We start from the raw sequence: 19,621 nt of genomic DNA on the forward strand, positions 1-19,621 counted from the left end.
CAGTGAAGAATATAATGACTACTAGTACAAGGGGTCACTGCCTTGATCTGTGCTAACATTTACTACTGCTTATGCTGCATCAATGAAAATATAAAAATAAAGAAAAGGCAAATAGTATTTTAGTATTATCATTAAAACAGTTTGACCTCATGAAATCCCTAAAAAGGGTCTTAGTTACCTAGGTGTCCACAGACCACAGAACCTCTGATACAGAACACAACCAGCACTCCTTAAGGCCAGTTCATGTGCTCTCCCAATCATTAACCAGCTAGTCATAACCCATTCCCCTCTCTGACATAGGCACCCACTATACCAAACTTCTGCCACTATTGGTTAGCTTATCTGTATTCTGAACTAAGTATAAATGGAATCATACAGGGTGCCTGGGTGGCTCAGTGGGTTAAGCCTCTGCCTTCTGCTCAGGTCATGGTCTCAGGGTCCTGCAATGTAGCCCTACATCGGGCTCTCTGCTCAGCGGGGAACCTGATTCCCCCTCTCTCTCTGCCTGCCTCTCTGCCTGCTTGTGATCTCTGTCAAATAAATAAAATCTTTTTTAAAAAAATAAATAAATGGAATCATATAATGTGTATCCTTTTCTGTACTTTTACAGTAAAATCAGCTAAAGGATTACACAAAGCTTTACACTAATATCTGCTCTTACATCTTTATTACTTCCTTTGTAATGCAGCACCATTTGTTGAGAGACATCACTGAGTTGTGTTCCGTAAGTCTATTTGTTTTATGCCAATACCACTCTTTCAATTACTGTAGGTTTACTCTTGATAACTGGAAGTATAAATCCTCTACCATACCTTTTCTTTTTTTAAAGATTTTATTTACTTATTTAACAGAGAGAAAGATACAGTGAGAGGGGGAACATAGGCAGGGGTAGTGGGAGAGGGAGAAGCAGGTTTCCCGCTGAGCAGGGAGCCCGATGCAGGGCTCGATCCCAGGACTCTGGGATCATGACCTGAGCCAAAGGCAGACACCTAACGACTAAGCCACCCAGGCGCCCTGCTACCGTACCTTTTCTTTCAACATTATCTTTAACTACCATTTGCCATTTGGATTCTCATTTATATTTTAAGATCATCTGGTCATTTTCTATTCCCGTTCCTTCCCCCAAAAAAGCACTGTGGACCTCTAACTGGGATATTAAATCTGTAGATAAACTGAGGACAAACTGACTTCTTTACAATAATCTTCTCTATAAAAATTACGTATCTATTTATTTATATATTCATTTTCTCTCAGTAACTTTTTATAAGTTTATGTGTAGAGTTCATCTTCCACTTAATCCTAGGTATTTAATGTTTTTGAAAGCTAACGCAAGTTTTATTATCTCTAATCTTATTTTCGAATTGTCTGACTTATACACAGAAATGCTATTGATTTCTAAAGTCAAACAATGATCTTCTATTAAGAACTTAAGTTCATTCATGAATTCTAAGAGCTTATCTGTAGATTTCTTTTGAATTTTCCACATAAACAATCATATCACTTAAGAATGATAGCTAGGTTTCTTAAAGTTTATGTTTAACATTTGTTTGGTAATACTTCCATTTCTCCTCTATCTGCCTGAATACTATTGTTGTCCTGTATTTTACTTCTACATGTTATGCACCCACAATGTTTGCTATTTTTGCTTTAAGCAGTATATTATCTTTTAAAGAGATTTAAATTTTTCAAAAAATGCTTTATATTTAACCACATAGTTACCATTTATGGTCCTTAGTTCCTTTCTGTAGATCCAGATTTCTAGTTGTTACCACAGCACACGAATATTCTACATACTTTTTCAGTCTTTTTATGTTTTATTTTGTCTAACTTTTTATCTTCAATCATCTTTCCTTCTACAATGTCTAATCTGTTGTTCATTCCACCCAGCGTATTTTTCAAATCAGACATAATTTGTATCTCCAAGAAGTTTGATTTGGATTTTAAAAGAGTATCTTCCAGATGTCTACATAAATGTTCAACCTATCCTTTTACTCCTCTATGGAATACAATTATAAAAACTGGGCTTTTCCCAACTTTACTGGAATATAATTAACATATAAGTTTAAGGTATACAATGTGTTCAATGATACACTTATATATTGCAAATTAAATACCACCATAGCTTTAACACCTCTATCACCTCCCATAATTACCATTTCCTTTTAAGATCTACTTACCTAATAACTTTCATGTATACATGAATACAATATTGCTAACAATAATCACCATGCTATATAAAAGATCCCCCAAACTTAATCATCTTATAAGTTAAAAGTTTATACCTTTTGAGACTAACATTTCTCCATTTTTCCTGTCCCATAGCCCCTGGTTAACTACCATTCAACTTTCTATGAATTAGGCCTTTTAAGATTCCATATATAAATGATATATACAGTATTTGTCTTTTCCTGCCTGACATTTCACTTAGCATAATACCTTCAAGGTCCATTCAACGTTGTCTCGAACAGCAGGATTTTCTTCTCATGGCTAAAGAATATTCCATTCTGTGTGTGCGTGCACATGCATGCGTGCACACACATACCTCCCAGCTTCATCACCCATTCGTCCAATGAGAGCTTATTTCTGTATCTTGGCTTATGATAACTTCTTATGTTGCTTTATACTAATTCTATCATCTGTGCTATTTCTGGGTCAGTTTTGATTAATTTTCTCATTATGGTTGCTTTTTTTTTTTAAACTTTTTTTTTTCTACTACTTCTTTGCCAGCCTGATAATTTTTTATTGGGTGCCAGGCCATTGTGAATTTTACACTGATAAGTGCTAGATATTTTTGTATTCTTATAAACCTTCTTGAGCTTTATTCTGGAACACAGTTAAATTATTTGATAACAGGCATAAAGTACTGATACATGCTATAACATGGCTGAACCTTGAAAAATGTGTTTAGTGAAAGAAGTCAGACGTAACAAGTTACATATTATATGAAATGTCCAGAATAGGAAAATCCACAGAATTAAAAAGTAAATTAACAGTTACAAGAAATGGATGGAATAGGAAATCAATGGTAATGGGTATAGGCTTTTCTTTCCAGGGTGGGTGACAAAAATTTTCCGGAATTACATGGTAGTTCATGGCTGCACACCCTTGTGAATATACCAAAACCACTAACTGTAACTTTAAAAGGGGAAATTTTATAATGGTCTCTGAATTACATCTAAGAAACTTCAAATCAAATTTTAAAATTAGAATTACTTGAAAACAGACCAATCCTTTTGAGTTTTGCTTCGAAGGTATGTAGATAGGACCAGAGCACCATTTTAGTCTAGAGTTAATTTTGTTCCGCTACTGAATCAAAATCCCAGGTACTTTACTTAGTGACCTGCGAATTATGAAGACTTTCACTTTTGCGTGAACAGTAACTACACCTGGCCCTACAGAAGTATCAGTAATTTTCTACACTAATCCTTGCAGGTGGTTCTTTCCCTAGTCTTCCTTACTCATGCACTATAAATACCAACTGAAAACTCAGGGGGCACCCTCAGTATATCACTGGAATTCTCTCTTGGTGTAGCTTTCTCTTCTCTAATATGGTGCCCTGTGAACTCCAGCCACCTCAGGGATTCCATGATCTCCAAATTCCACCTGACTCTACTCAGTGAGACCTCTGGGCCTTAGAAACTTTCTCTTAACAATAAGCTAGGACAATCATAGGGTTGACCTTATTTGTTCACAATTTCTCAGGACTGTGTTATGGCTGAATCTCTCGAAAACCACTGTTTCGTATATTTTGTCTACTTTGTCAGTTGTTTCAGGTAGTGGAGTAAATTTAGGCCCTGTTATTTCATGTTGGCCAGAACCAACAAATCTTTACAAAGAACCAGCTTCTTTTTGTTGACTTCTTTTTTTTTTTTAACTACCTTTGTCTTCTTCAGATTTATTTTGCTCTTTATCTAGATGCTTAAATCATTAATACTCAATCCTTCTTCTATTCTAGTATACACATTTAAGGTTAATACTTCAATTGTGGGCACCTGGGTGGCTCAGTGCTTAATCCACTGCCTCTGCCTTCGGCTCAAGTCATGATCCCAGGGTCCTGGGATTGAGTCCCACATCGGGCTCTCTGCTGGGTGGGGAGTCTGCTTCCTCCTCTCCCTCTGCCTACTTGTGATCTCTGTCAAATAAATAAATAAAATCTTAAAATACTTCAACTATACTCCTTCTACAGGCTTTCATAATTCATATTTCTATTGGTCATCAATTCAAAGTATTTTCTACTAGAATTTCTTCTTGATCCCTGGGTTATTTATAACTATACCGCTTAATCTGCAAACTTTGGGTGATTATCTGATCATGTATTTGCTATTATTTCTACCTTAATTCCACAGTGCTTGAAAATATACACTATATGGTGTTGGTCTTCTGAAGTTTGCTGAAACTTCCTTTATGGTCTAGCATAAATCAGTATTACATGATCAATTTTGGTAAATATGCCATGTGCACATAAAAAGGGTATATTCGGGGGATGCCTGGGTGTACAGTCAGTTGAGTGTCCAACTCCTGGTTTTGGCTCAAATCATGATCTCAAGGTCATGAGATCCAACCAAGAAAGGCTCCACACTCGGCAGTCTGCTTTAGACTCTCTCTCCTCTGCCCCTCTCCCACACACTCCCTCGCTTGCTCTCTAAAATAAATAAATCCTGTTAAAAAAAAAAAGCATATTCTGCAATTGTTAAGTATGTGTATGTATGTATATGTATGTGTATGTACATATATTCCTCAAGTGGAATAAATTTCCTAATTTCCTGGCTCAAATCTTCTATATCTTTAATAGGATTTGTATGATTATGTTTTGATTCTGATTTGCTTCTTTGAGTTATAAAGAGACATATGCTAAAATCTTCCTCTTTGGTCAAGGACTTGTCCATTTCTCCTTTGAGTTTTGTCAGCTCTTGAAGCATATATAAATTTAGTACTGTTCCTTATTGAAATGATCCTTTTGCATAATAAAATATCTTTGTTTTCAGTAATATGTCTTGTGCTTTAAGATATATCTCTGGTGGGGTGGGGTGCCTAGGTGGCTCAGTTGGCTAAGAGACTGACTCTTGGCTCAGGTCATGATCTCAGGGTTGTGAGATCCAGCCTCACATTGGGCTCCAGGCTCAGAGTCTGGTTGAGGTTCTTTCTGGCTCTCTTGTAAGAAGCACATAGGTGCTGGATGAATTTTATTTTTCATCCACTCTGACAATCTTTGATTTTTAAATGGAATATTCTGTACATTTACGTTGATTTCCTAACAGAACTCAATCTTTTTTTTTTAAAAAAATATTTATTTATTTATTTGAGAGACAGAAAGAGGGAGAGGAAGAGGAAGCAGCAGACTCCCCACTGAGCAGAGAAGCTTGATGTGGAACTTCATCCCAGGACCCTGGGACCATGACCGGAGCTGAAGGGAGAAGGTTAACTGAGACACCCAGGACCCCAACCCAACCCAACTCAATTTAAGTACATACTTGTTTTCCTGTTTTCCCTCTCACTTCTTTATTCATTTCTTTCCTCCTTTCTTGTCTACTTTTGGATATATTATTTTTCCTTGTTTACTTTTTTTTTTTTTTTAAGATTCTATTTATTTATTAGAGAGGTGGAGAGAGACCAGAAGTAGGCAGAGCAGCAGGCAGAGGGAGAGGGAGATGCCAGCTCTCCGCCGATCAGGGAGCCCGATGTGGGGCTCGATCCAAGGACCCTGGAATCATGACCTGAGGCGATGGCAGCCACTTAACCAACTGAGCCACCCAGGTGCCTCTCCTTATTTACTTTATATTCTTTTACTATTCTTGTAGTAAATAATAACATGACTAGTATGTTGAGTATTGTTAGAAATTCAAATTTTTCAGGGGTGCCTGGCTGGCTCAGTTGGTAGAGTGTACGTGACTCTTCATCCTGGAGTTAGGAATTCAAGTCCCATGTTAGGTGTAGAGATTACTCAAAAAAAAAAAAAAACAAACTTTGGGGCACCTGGCTGGCTCATTCAGTGGAACCTGGAACTTGATCTCAGAGTTGAGCTCAAGCCCTACACTGGTGTGGAGATTACTTTAAATCCTTAAAAAAAACCCAAAAACAAAACAAAACAAAACAAAGAAATTCAAATTTTCAGACCCCAATTCAATGTACTAAAACCAGAAATTCTCAGGTGAGGCCCGGCAATTTTAACAAAGGTTTTAACAAAACCTCCTACTTATTGTGACAAATGCTAATGTATTAAAAGAACCACTGCCCTAAATATTATAATATGTTTTTGATTTAGTACTTTCACCACTTCCAGTGCAATACAAAGACTTAACTGTATATACAGTTGATCCTTCACATCATGGCTTTGAACCACATGGGTCCACTTACATACAGAATTTTTTCCAATAAACACAGCACAGGGACACCTGGATGGCTCAGTCAGTTTCAGTCATGATCTCAGGGTTGGGCACGAAGCCTGCTAAAGATTCTCTCTCTCCCTCTCCCCCAGTCTCTCCTCTCTCCCTCTCCTCCAGCCTCTCCTCTCACTAAAAACAAAAAACAAAAAACAAACAAAAAAAACCTAAAAAAAAAAAAAACAAAAAAAAAAAAAAAAAAAAAAAACCAAGAAAGAAAGATAAACACAGCACAGTTACTGGGGTGCCTGGCTGGTTCAGTAGGTAGAGCATGCAACTCAATCTCAGTCTTGTGAGTTCAAGCCCCATGCTGGGCAGAAAGTCTGATTTAAAAATATAAATAAATAGGTGTGCATGGGTAGCTCAGACATTTGAGTGTCTGACTTCAGCTTGGGTCATGATTGGGATACTGGGACTGAGCCCCACCATCAGGTTGGGAGTCTGCTTGTCCCCTTCCTTCTGCTTCGCCCTACACGCACACTCATGCATGTTCTCTCTCTCTCAAATGAATAAAAATCTTAAAAATAATTAAGTATACAGTACGGTACTGTACAAGTATTTTTCTCTTCCTTAAGATTTTCTTAACATTTTCTTTTCTCCAGCTTTTTTCTGTAAGAATAGTATATAATGCATGTAACATAACACAACATGTATTAATGAACTATTTATATATCAGTAAGGCTTCTGTTCAACAGCAGATTATCGGTTAGGATTTGGGGAAGTCAAAGGCAGAGACAGAGATTTTCAACTGTGCAGGAAGCAGCAGCATGGGCACCCCTAAACTACACACTGTTCTAAGGTCAACCATATTTCTTCCTGCCTTACCCTTATACTGTCATGTCTTTTAACTTCTATAGTATTTTAGACTCAAAGGCATTGTGTTACATAACAGAACTGCTATTGTTGGATTTTTGTAAACACTCAATACACACTTAGATTTACCAACACACATACTCTCTGGTGTTCTTCATTCTTTCCTGCACAGGATAATTTCCTTCTATCTGAAAAATTAATTCCCTCTATAATACTGGTGTACTAGTAACATATTCTCTCTGTAGAAACCCACTGATTTAACCTTCATTTTTCACAGAAATTTTAATGGTAGAAATCTGGATTAGCAGGTATTACCTTTCAACAGTATACAGGTTTCATTCTCATGTCTGGTTTTTATCATTTCTATTCAGAAGTCAGTGCCTGGCTTACTATTATTCCTTTGAAGTTGCCTGATTTTGCCTCTGATTTTAAGATTTGTTCATCTTTGTTTTTAGCGGCTCCATTTGGGAGGGGGGACAGCTAATAAGGATTTTTCATTAATTCTTCTTGAAGTTCTCAAGAAATTCTTGAATCTACACTGTGTTATCTTTCATCAGTTTAAAAAAATTTTAATATATTGTTGCCTCTTTATTCCTTTCTCCTCTCTTCTGAAACCCTAATAACAAGTTAGATTTCTTTCCCTATATCCCATTTATCTCTTGAGCTTTTCTCAATTTTCCATTGTTTTTGTGTTTCAATCTCCATATTTTCTATTGACATTTCTTCCAGTTCACTATTCTATTCTCTTCTCTGGTGTGCCTAATCTGCTGTTAAACCCATCTATCAAATTCTTAATTTTAGTTACTATATTTTTCAGTTCTAGAGTTTCCTCTTCATTCTTCCATACAGCTTCCAATTCTCTGATAAATTTTCTGTAATTCAACTATTTTCTTGAACTAATGTTAGTTTTAGTTATTTTAAAATCATTATCCAGATCACTTATAAATACATTTATGCTGTTTTTCCCTACCCATCTCTCCTTGTTATTTAATTATGTGATCCTGTTTCCTGTAATATCTAAAGTTTTTGACTGAAAGTGAGATCTGACTTATGAAAACTTGTAAAAGCTCAGGATAATGTTATTTCTTCCAAAAAGGATTTAATTCTCTTTTGGCAAATAGAAAAGTATTCTATAAGCTATAAAGTGTATAGCAACCATGCTAGTAACAATTTGAAGCTGGTCTATTTTCGTTTGCTCTTACTCACAGAACATAACCCTTCTGAAGTATCGACTTGAAAGGCTCGAGTGTTTACCATGGCTCCCCTCCTCCTTGAAGATCATAGACAATAATCATTATTCCCTCCTTCCTGTGAGACTGCTTGATTCTGAGTAGTGAAAAATCCACTTGATTTGTCTATGTCTGAGTCCAAATACATATGAGTTAGGAATTAGCAAATGCCTTAAGTGGATAATACTTCCAAACTGAACTCACCTGGGAGATTCAAGAGGATTTAGTCTTCAATCCCCAGCTATTTGATAGCCTCAAACTCCAGTTTTTGTCTTCCTAGCCCAATGACTGGTCTAGGCTTCTGATTTCTGTTTAGCCTCTATGCCACGCATTGAGAACTGAGAAATGTCCCAAGGAAAGTATGCATGGCTTATCTCAATATATTTCCATTTTTCCTGGAATCTTTAGCCCTGAAGTCCTGGCTTTTCTGTGCTCAAATGCCTCTTCCCTCTTTCTTACTGTTAGTCGGGGATGGTGGTATTTTATATAGAAAGAAGGATTAATCTAATACTAGCTAATCCATCACATCTAGAAGCATAAGTCCAAGAACTCCAGCTTCTTTGACCCCCATATTATTTCATCATGAAGTCCAGCATTACTATTTCCTAACTGTTTCCTAAAAGCTACAACTATCTATATTTAGGCCTTAGTATCTCCTACTTGAACTACTACAAAGAACAGTATTGGATATTTCTGATTCTAGACCATATGCCTCACTAGAAATTCTCAAGTTTAGTTGGGCACAAAAAGGGATAGTGTCTTTTTTTTTTTTTTTTTTTTTTTAAGATTTTATTTATTTATTTGACAGAGAGACAGCCAGAGAGCACAAGTCAGGGGAATGGCAGAGGGAGAGGGAGAGGCAGGCTCCCCACTGAGCAGGGAGCCCGATGTGGGGCTCAATCCCTGGACCCTGGATCACAACCTGAGCAGAAGGTAGATGCTTAACTAGCTGAGCCACCCAGGAGCACAGGGATGATTTCTTAAAGTACAGATTTTTGAACCTTATCTCTAAGTATAAAATAAATGATTTGGCAGGCCTGCAATAATACCTTGGAATTATCACCAGCACCACTAAATAGACACTCGCACACATACACCCACATATACCTCCCCTAAGTGATTCTGATGGACTCATTCCATGGGTTAGTATTTGGGAAAAATCAATACTCTATACCTCAGCTACTAGTTGCCTTTCTAAATTGTAAATCTGATCAGTCACTAATGATAGTCTGCTTCTATTGGTTTATTATCTTTCTAAAAATAAAAAGATTCTATATGTATCAGTATAATTATATGTATCAGTATAATTATATGTATATAAGCGTGTGTGTGTGTGTTTATGTGTGTGCATGAAAAAGTAGAAGAAATAAAGCAAGAACAAGTGAAAGCAAGGGAGAGAGGAGAAGAGGGTAAAAAAGCAAGATTTGAAAGTGAGACTGAAAGAGAGTAGCAGCATAAGGCATATATGGCTTCAGGTGCTCATGGTCTAGTAAGGGAGGAAATACATGCATAGAACTTAGTTAGTTCATGAATCTCCCAGAGACTTTTTAGGGTTTTGAGATATGAGCTTAAGAAATAACGTAAAGAAAAAAACACTTGGTATTTCATTAGGTATCTAATGACTTGGCATGAAATTTTGAAGTTCTGACCCTTGCTTCAAAAAGAAAGAAAAGAGAAGGGGAAGGGATGGATGGGGTAAGGGGAGAAAAGGAAGTGGAAGAAAGGGAAGGAAAAGAAAGCAGACTACTACATACTATTTCTGGATATGCACCTACACTTGCATACTATGAAACAAGTTGACTACCATTCAAAGAACTCTATGGGTTTGTCCAAATTATTCATTTTACTAGATTCTGTTGACCCCTTGGGAATCTGAAATTTTTTTTTCCAAGCATATATTTAGAGGGATAATCATTGGTTTTTGAAACAAACTGATTCAATAAAATACTAACTCAAAAATTCCATCAATGGGAACTGGCACTGTCAAGAATTTAAATTAAATAGAGCTTTCCAATAAGCATCCTCCAACTTCTTTAGAGAAATATTTTCTTCTAATTTGTGTATACCTCAAAACATTGTGGATTCAAGCTTTCAAGCTGCCATTACAGGCTAGCCAAATTTATGTCATCTTTAATCTCAATCATATAGAACGCTACTGTTACCATAAAGACAAATTAAATGTATTATTCAACAACATTTCAAAAAGTGTTCCAAAAAAAAAAAAAGAATTACTTTGTTAGTCACAGTGTTGATTGCCAGAGTTGGAGAGGCACTTCCCGAAATAATACACTCCATTCCCAAAGAATCTGAATCTATGCTATATGGAGTTGAGGCCTAAAATACAAGAACAAAATAAATAATTATTAGCTCATACATCCAGCAACTTGAACACAATTTGAAGGTATTTCATCAAATTCTCCAACATCCAGTTTTGTGTTTTGTTTCTGAAAACATGAATTTAAATCCCTACTGAAATCTCTTATACTATATTTTAATATGCCATTGACCTGGTATCACAAAGTCCATTGGTTTGGCTACTTCTTACCAGCTCTTTTAATTCACTACGGGACAGTCGAGCAAAAATAGAGACTGTTAACCGTCCTCTAATATCCATTTCCTCTCTTCTCCCTTTTAGTAACAAAACCCTATAGTTACGGACTTTTGATAGCCCAGCTAAATACTACCTTTTCCAGGTTCATCTGAAAGTCGCTGTGGCCATGTGACTAAGGTATATGAGGCCATGTAACTAACTTGTGTAAAGGAGATGTGAGCAAGATATGTGCAACTTCTGGATCATGTCTTTGAAAAGAACCTGCTTGTCCTCTACTGTGTCTTTCCCTATTATTGCAAGCTGGGACACAGACACAGTGGTGGTAATCTTAACCAAAAAATCAAGGGTAATACTCTAGGGAACACTGAAAAGATGAGATTAGAAGGAACATGGACATCTGAATGAACTTGTGGAACACACCTGGCTATCTGTTAAATTTAACAGCTCAAACTTCTACTTGAAAGAGAAATCCGATTTAAGGTTTTCTTCCTTTGTCTATTAGTGCAACTGAACAGTACTGAATAACACAACTCACACACACAGTTTATAGAGCTAATATGGGAGTCAAAATTCTGTATTTATAATCAGGGATATAAATAGTGATAACTCCTCCTTTGTTCATAAGAGATGGTGTTTATGGCTTTGTTGAGGCCTCAAGAATGTTCAACTTCAAATGCTGAAAACTAACAAAGGACAGATAGGAATAACTTGTGGCTATGATGCTAGTCCATGTATATTCCTTTTCTAGCAAAAACAACCTAACCTGTGCCACACAGTCCCAAGTGAAGATGCATTTTTTTTTTTAAGATTTTATTTATTTATTTGACAGAGAGAGATCACAGGTAGGAAGAGAGGCAGGCAGAGAGAGAGAGAGAGGAGGAAGCAGGCTCCCTGCTGAGCAGAGAGCCCGATGTGGGACTCGATCCCAGGACCCTGAGATCATGACCTGAGCCAAAGGCAGCGGCTTAACCCACTGAGCCACCCAGGCGCCCCGAAGATGCATTTTTAAAAGATCACACTGAATGAAAAAGAGAGCAATTTCACTGAGACCCATTATCACTTAATCCTCAACATGAATTTCTTTCATCAGATAACCTACAAAGGTAAGGAACAGGAAGCTTGATTGAAATGAAAAAAAGAGAAAAAGACAAGGGTCACCTCCCCACCCTGCCCCCTGGAAGATAGAATCCAGCACTTATGTGCTGGGTACACATTGAGAGTAAGGTAAAAGTGGCAAAGGGCTTCAGAAATACAAATGGAAGAACTACAAAGACAACCTGGTCTATGCCTCAATTTTGGTGCCAGTCTAACTTAGCTAAACCTAAATTAACATACAAGATTGCTTTAGAACACTGCAAATCTCGGGCGCCTGGGTGGCTTAGATGGTTAAACTTCTGCCTTCAGCTCAGGTGATAGTTTCAGGGTCCTGGGATCAAACCCTGCACTGGGCTCTCTGCTCAACTGGGAGCCTGCTTCCCCCTCTCTTGCTGCCTGCCTCTGCTTACTTGTGATCTCTGTCAAGTAAATAAATAAAATCTTTATATAAAAAAAAAAAAACCCAAAACCTTCAAATTTCATGTTCCTCTAACTCAACTGAATCATCTCCATCCCAACTACTGGTTCACTATTTCTCACTCCTCCCCACTGGGGTAGGAAGAGGAGAGCCTGTGTTGTGTGATGGTATACAAATTATCAACCTTTATGCTCTTTTACCCATCTATAAAAATTAGGATTATGTCACTTTCTTTAGAGGTATTAAGCGCATTAATTAAATGATTTATGCAAAGCTCTCAGCATGGTACCTGAAATGCACAGTGAGAGCTAGCTGCTATGACAACTACTAAAACACACCTGCTATCGATGCTGAGGATCTCTGATACAGAGGGACATTTAATAGTAATGAGAAAAAGCACAGATTTGATATGAGACACCATTTTCCTACAAAGCCAGATTCATAGCTTCTGCTATTATAAATTAGATGGTAAATTTTTAAAATCTTTTTTTTTAAAGATTTTATTTATTTATTTGACAGAGAGAGATCACAAGTAGGCAGAGAGGAAGGCAGAGAGAGAGAGAGGAGGAAGCAGACTCCCCGCTGAGCAGAGAGCCCGATGCGGGACTCGATCCCAGGACCCTGAGATCATGACCTGAGCCGAAGGCAGCGGCTTAACCCACTGAGCCACCCAGGCGCTCTTTAAAAATCTTTTAATTAGATATTCTTTATGGATACTTCAGTCTGGTTCAATCAAAAGAATAAACAACATTCTCTTTATATACTTTGATGTGCTCAATAATATGGTACATATTTTTAATTATAGGCACACTGATTTTTTTTTATAAAGATTTTATTTATCCATTTGAGAGAGAGAGAGAGTGAGAGAGAGCATAAGTGGGGAAAAGGTCAGAGGGAGAAAAAAACTCCCTGTGGAGCTGGGAGCCTGATGTGGCATTCAATCCCAGGACTCCAGGATCATGACCTGAGCTGAAGGCAGTCGCCCAACCGAGCCACCCAGGTGCCCTTTATTAATAGACAATAAATTTTCTGATTAGAAAAGCCAGAGGATCGAGGTATCCCAAAACGTAGCCTCAAACTGTTATTATTGCAGCCAAAAGGCATTCTGGGCAAAGAAAGTATCAGAGCATCAGAAAGTTATGGGATAAACTCAAAACAGTCTAACATGTTTAGAGTTCCAAAAGGAGAGGAAGGAGAAACACAACAGCAGAAAAAATATGAAAGGACTGATGACTGAAAACTTCAGAAATTTATTTAAAGATAAATGTACAGATTTGAGAATCTCACAGTGAACCTACATCAGGATCAATTAAAAAGAAATCCCACTGGGGCGCCTGGGTGGCTCAGTGGGTTGGGCCGCTGCCTTCGGCTCAGGTCGTGATCCCAGGGTCCTGGGATCGAGTCCCACATGGGGCTCTCTGCTCAGCAGGGAGCCTGCTTCCCTCTGTCTCTCTCTGCCTGCCTCTCCATCTACTTGTGATTTCTCTCTGTCAAATAAATATAAATAAAATCTTTTAAAAAAAAAAAAAAAAAAAAAAAAAAAAAAAAAAAAAAAAAAAAGAAATCCCACTTATATACATCATAGCTGAACTGTTAAAAAATGAAGACAGAAAGCAGCCAAAGAAAAATGACATTTCACCTACAGAAGAACACTGATTGGAAATGAAAATATTTCTCATAAAAATGATGGAGGCCCAGGGTGCCTAGGTGGCTTAGTTAGTTAAGTGGGTGACTCTTCATTTCGGCTCAGGTCATGATCTCAGAGCTTGGGGTCAGGCACCAAGTTGGGCTCAGTACTCAGTAGGGAGTCTGCTCGTGGATTCTGTCTCTTTCCCCCACTGCCCCTCCTCTTGATCATTCTCTCTCTCTCTCTCAAATAAATAAATAAATAAATAAATCTTTTTTAAAAAAATGATGGAGGTCATTAGACAATAAACATCTTAGAAAAAAAATTCCAGTCTAGACTGTGTATCATATGAAAATATTCCTTAGGAATGAAGGCAAAAGAAAGATATTTTCAGAGAAAGGGAAACTAAGAGAATCTGGTGCCAGGAGACCTGCACATATTATAAGAAAGTTCATTAAGCTAAAGGGAAATTACCGCACAAGGAAACTTGGACCTTAACGAATAAGTTAAATAAAGCACTAGAAATGGTAAACATCTGGGTCAATATAAAAGACTGCTGCTTTCCTCTTAGGTTTTAAGAGCCACATATGATTATTTAAGGCAAAACTTGTAACACTGTCTTGCCAAGACTTCTAATACGTGCAGATTATCACACATATTACAACTAGAAGGAATGATGAGGAAAGAGGCAAAAGGAACCCATATTGTTGGAAGATTTCTGCATTTTATATTTTATATGAAATGGTAAAATATTAACTCTGAGCAGACTGCAAATCCCAATCTACAGTTAAAAAGCCAACAGATAAAATAGAATCCTAAAATGTATCTAAGTATGGATGCATGGGTGGCTCAGTTGGTTGAACCACTCACTGCCTTCGGTTCAGGTCCCAGAGTCCTGGGATCGAGTCCTGAATCAGGCTTCTTGCTCAGTGGGGAACCTGCTTCTCTCTTCACCTCTGCCTACCACTATGCCTGCCTGTGTGTACGTGCGCACGCACATGTGCGCGCTCTCTCTCTCTCTCTCTCTCTCTCTCTGACAAATAAATAAATATAAATAAAATGTATCTAAGTAATCTAAAAGGTGCCAGGAAAGGGGGAAAGAAAGGAACTAAAAACACAGAAGTCAAACAGAAAACAAAATACAGACCTAAATCTAACAAGATCATTAATTAATGTTAATTTAGTTAACATTAATGTAATTAATTACATAATACTGTAATTACATTAATGTTAGTTAACATTAATGTTAATAATCTAAACCCTTCAATAAAAAGACAGATTTTGAGAGATACTAAAAAAGACTCAGCAAACTGCAGCCTACAACAATCACAACTTCAAACATATAGACACAGATGAGTTGAAAGTAATACATGGAAAGATGTATACATTGCAAACAGTAAGCATAAGGATAAAATGACTATATTAATATCAGATAAAAACAAAAGTTAAGACAAGAGTATACCAGATATTTAAAAAACATCTGATAAAAGAATTGATGAAGACATAACAATTATAAATGTAAATGTGACAAATAACAAAGCTTCAAAATATATGAAGCAAAAAACTGACAATTAAAAATCAGTAAAAAAAAAAAAAAAAAAAAAAAGAACACTGGGTTATATTACCAAATGCCTTGATCTAACTGATATTAAAGAACACTATGCCAAACTATAGAATACATATTCAAGTACACAGATATTTACTAAAATATAGCACATGTTGAGTCACAAAACAAGTCTTAATAAATATGTAAAGACAGAAACAAAAGAATTGTATTATAAAACAATAAGATATCTAGGAAAACCCAACATGTGGAATACTTGGAAATTAACACATTTATATAAATAATTCATGGGTCAGGTAAGACTTACAGAAGAATTTTAAAAATATTTTGAAATAAATGATTAAAAAAATGCAACATACCAAAATTTGTTAAATGCAGTTAACACAGCCTTAGAGGTAAACCTATGGCTTTAAATTCTTATATTACAAGGGGGAAAGGTTTTAAACTAATTAATTATCCAAGCTGGAAACAAAAAACTAGAAATATCATTAAGTTAACAAATTAGTAAGTAGAAGGAAGTAAATGATAAAGATAAATACAGAAATAAACAAATAGAAAACAGACAACAGAAAAAAATTAGCAAAGACAAAACCTCTTTCTTTGAAAAGACTAATAAACAGCTATACTGGAAAAAAAATACATATCCTCAATTTCAAGAATGAAAGAGGAGTTATTACTACAGAATCTATAAATATTAAAAGAGAATATGATGGGGGCGCCTGGGTGGCTCAGTGGGTTAAAGCCTCTGCTTTCAGCTCAGGTCATGATCTCAGGGTCCTGGGATAGAGCCCTGCATTGGGCTCTCTGCTCAACAGGGAGCCTGCTTCCCCCTCTCTCCCTCTGCCTGCCTTTCTGCCTACCTGTCTGTCAATTAAATAAATAAAATCTTTAAAAAAAAAAAAAAGAAGTAGAAGAAGAGAGAGAACATGATGAACCACTTCATAAAACAGATTCAACAACTCAGATGAAAGCGACAAATTCCTTTAAGAATATAATTTGCCAGGGGCGCCTGGGTGGCTCAGTGGGTTAAGCCACTGACTTCAGCTCAGGTCATGATCTCAGGGTCCTGGGATCGAGTCCCGCATCGGGCTCTCTGCTCAGCAGGGAGCCTGCTTCCCTTCCTCTCTCTCTGCCTGCCTCTCTGCCTACTTGTGATCTCTGTCAAATAAATAAATAAAATCTTTAAAAAAAAAAAAAGAATATAATTTGCCAAAAGTGGCATTAAAAAAAGTAAATTTGGATAGTCCCGTATCAAGTAAATTAAACATCAAAACATACCCACAAAAAAACCTACAAGGCCAGATGGTTTCACTAATTAATTTGCTCAAACATTAAAGAAAGATATACCAATCTACAAAAACTTTTTCCGAAAACAGAGGAAAAAATACTACCAATAGGAGGCCAAAATAATCCTAACACCAAAACCTGACAGACATTACAAAAGAAGAAAATTATAAATCCATATCCTTAATGAACACAGATGTAGAAATCTTGTAACAAAGCAGAGCAAACTGAATCCAACAATATATGAAAGGGATAATATATCATGACTTGTAAGGTTTATCCAAGGAATGCAAGATTTAACATTCTAATTGCAACCAGTATATTTCAACATGCTAAGAGAGTAAAGAAAAGCCATATGATCATTTCAGTAGGCATAGAAAAAGTATCTGATAAAATCCTACACCTATTCATGATTTAAAACTCTCCGCTAACTAGGCTTACTAGAGAACTTCCTCAATCTAATAAAGCATACTTACAAAGAGCCCTACAGATGTCACATTTAGGGGTGAAACACTGAACACTTTTCCCCTAAAAATGGAAATAAGGGAAGGAAGACCACTTCTATTTAACACTATACTGGAGATTCTAGTTCACTATAATAAGGGGGGAAAGGATAGAAGAGTAAGAGGGAAAGGAAAACTGTCTAATAACTGTTTATATGGAAAATCCCAAGGCACTATAAAATAACTTCGAAATCTAACAAATTATAGGATACAAAGTTAATATATAAAAATTAATTAAGTTTTTATATACCAGCAGCAAGCAACTGGAAAACTGATTTTAAAATACATAGCTTCCAAAAACAAAATATTCAGAATTAAATCTAACTGGAAATATCCAAGTCCCCTACAGAGAAAACTAAAAAACATTCCTGACAGAAATTAGAGACCTAATGAATGAAAAGATACATGAAAAGATTCATGGCTTGGAATAATCAATACCATTAAGATATCAATTCCTGCCCCCAGGTCAGGCCTGCCTGGAAATGAGAATGGAGCAAGGCATGAATAACAAAGGGGCATGAGGAAACTTTTGGTGGTGGCTAAAATGTTCATTTGACACTGGTGGTAATTTCACCTCCACAAACTTCTCAATTTGTAAACTTTATTTGATGAATTGTACATAAACAATCTCTCAATAGTACTGTTAAAAAAACACACACACATACAACAAACACACACCTAAATCCTACCCATTCATCCAAATGAATCCCCATGAAAAGACTTCCTGGTTTACAATCCCTCACTGGATACAATTACTCTAACTTTATAACCCCCAGGAAATTCTATTCATACCTACCTCTTGGAGGCAATATACAGTTCCTCCCACATAATGTACACTCAGTACATGTTCACCCAATTGAAATAAATGGCTTTTTGTTTTTTGGGTTTTTTGTTTTGTCTGCCTCCCCCCACAAGTTCTAGGAGTTCTAAGAGTAGGAATGTAAACTACCCTCCTTCCTCTGCTTACTTAGACCTTTACCTGAATCCCCCTTACTCAGACTCAGGCTTAGAGATACCCCCCACCCCCCACGCAAAGCACACCACAGGGAACACTTAACAAAACCGCACAGCATGACAATGATAGAAACCAAGTCACAAAATGACAATGACCTCAGATATGCAGTAAATGTAGAATATTCTACCTAGAAGAATGTCCTCTTTTCTATTTATCCATCCATCCTCATTGTCTTCCTGATTAAACCTGTAATCACCCTCAAACTGTCACACACAACTTCAAGTAAAAGTAATGTGTATGCCCTCATTTCTGTTCCAATATCCAATGTAGATAACTGCAGAGTAGAAGGGTTCTTTTGAGTTTTGTTTTTGTTGTTGCAAAGGCCAACATGTTTAAGATAGTGAGTTTATGTATTTTATCTGGCCCTTACTCCCTCAAATAATTTCCACAACAATGCATCAGAAGCCTTTAGCAAAACTATCCATAGCAATATCCTATCTCCCTGCTTCTATCATTGTTCTCCTATAGCTGCTACGAGGTTCCTGCTAAAATATAAGTCACATTATGTCACTACTTTGCTTAGCCCTCCAACAGCTTTCTACCCCTCCCTTAGAGTAAAACCCAAGTATTTATAAAGGCAAAGAAGGCTCTACATAATGTACGTCCTGCTCCCACCATTTACTTCTCTGATGTCAAGTCCTACTGACCAGGGAATAGAAGGCAAGCTGAGGACAAAGCAGAAAGTGACACCCAAAACACCCACCCATGGGATATATGTGACATTCCTCTGGCACTCCTGGCTGCCCTAAAACTAAAAAAAGGAAAAATAAATAGTTTACTTATAGAGATCACAATCCTGCAAGACATGAGCCTCCCTCAGTTTACAAATGTCTTAGCAATTTACAAGAACAAAGTATTTCTATAAACAACCTACCTTCCAGAATGAAATAAAGGTACTTAAATGTCCTTACAACCTGCAGCCCATTGACAAACAGATACTTGAAGCAGGCAAAGTGTAGTGTTACTCCAGGAAGCTCCCAAATATCTTAATGTTAACGCCTTGCCAGGAGGAAAAACCACCTTAACTTGACTATGGCAAGGCCTCAAGTACCCATACCTCATGAGTCTTCTTTAACATGAAAATCCTTTCGAAACATCCCTTTTCCTTACCTCCCAAACTCCCAGGTAATCAGTCACTCCTC

At 36.9% G+C, this 19,621-nt stretch overlaps 1 protein-coding gene across 4 annotated transcripts in view; it reads right to left on the reverse strand.

Annotated features, from left to right (window-relative positions):
• The window catches only part of FOXJ3 (forkhead box J3), a 155,423-nt gene that overhangs the window by 33,151 nt on the left and 102,651 nt on the right, over positions 1-19,621 (reverse strand). For 3 of the 4 annotated variants that reach the window (XM_059138303.1, XM_059138304.1, XM_059138305.1), the window contains one exon: positions 10,655-10,756. The exons of the other annotated variant lie outside the window; for it this stretch is intronic. In XM_059138303.1, coding sequence (XP_058994286.1) covers positions 10,655-10,756 — 102 coding nt within the window. The remainder of the gene's footprint in view (positions 1-10,654; positions 10,757-19,621) is intronic. 4 annotated transcript variants of the gene reach the window in all.

The sequence above is a fragment of the Mustela lutreola genome, chromosome 10, assembly GCF_030435805.1.
Source record: "Mustela lutreola isolate mMusLut2 chromosome 10, mMusLut2.pri, whole genome shotgun sequence".
In the NCBI taxonomy this organism is placed as follows: domain Eukaryota; kingdom Metazoa; phylum Chordata; class Mammalia; order Carnivora; family Mustelidae; genus Mustela; species Mustela lutreola.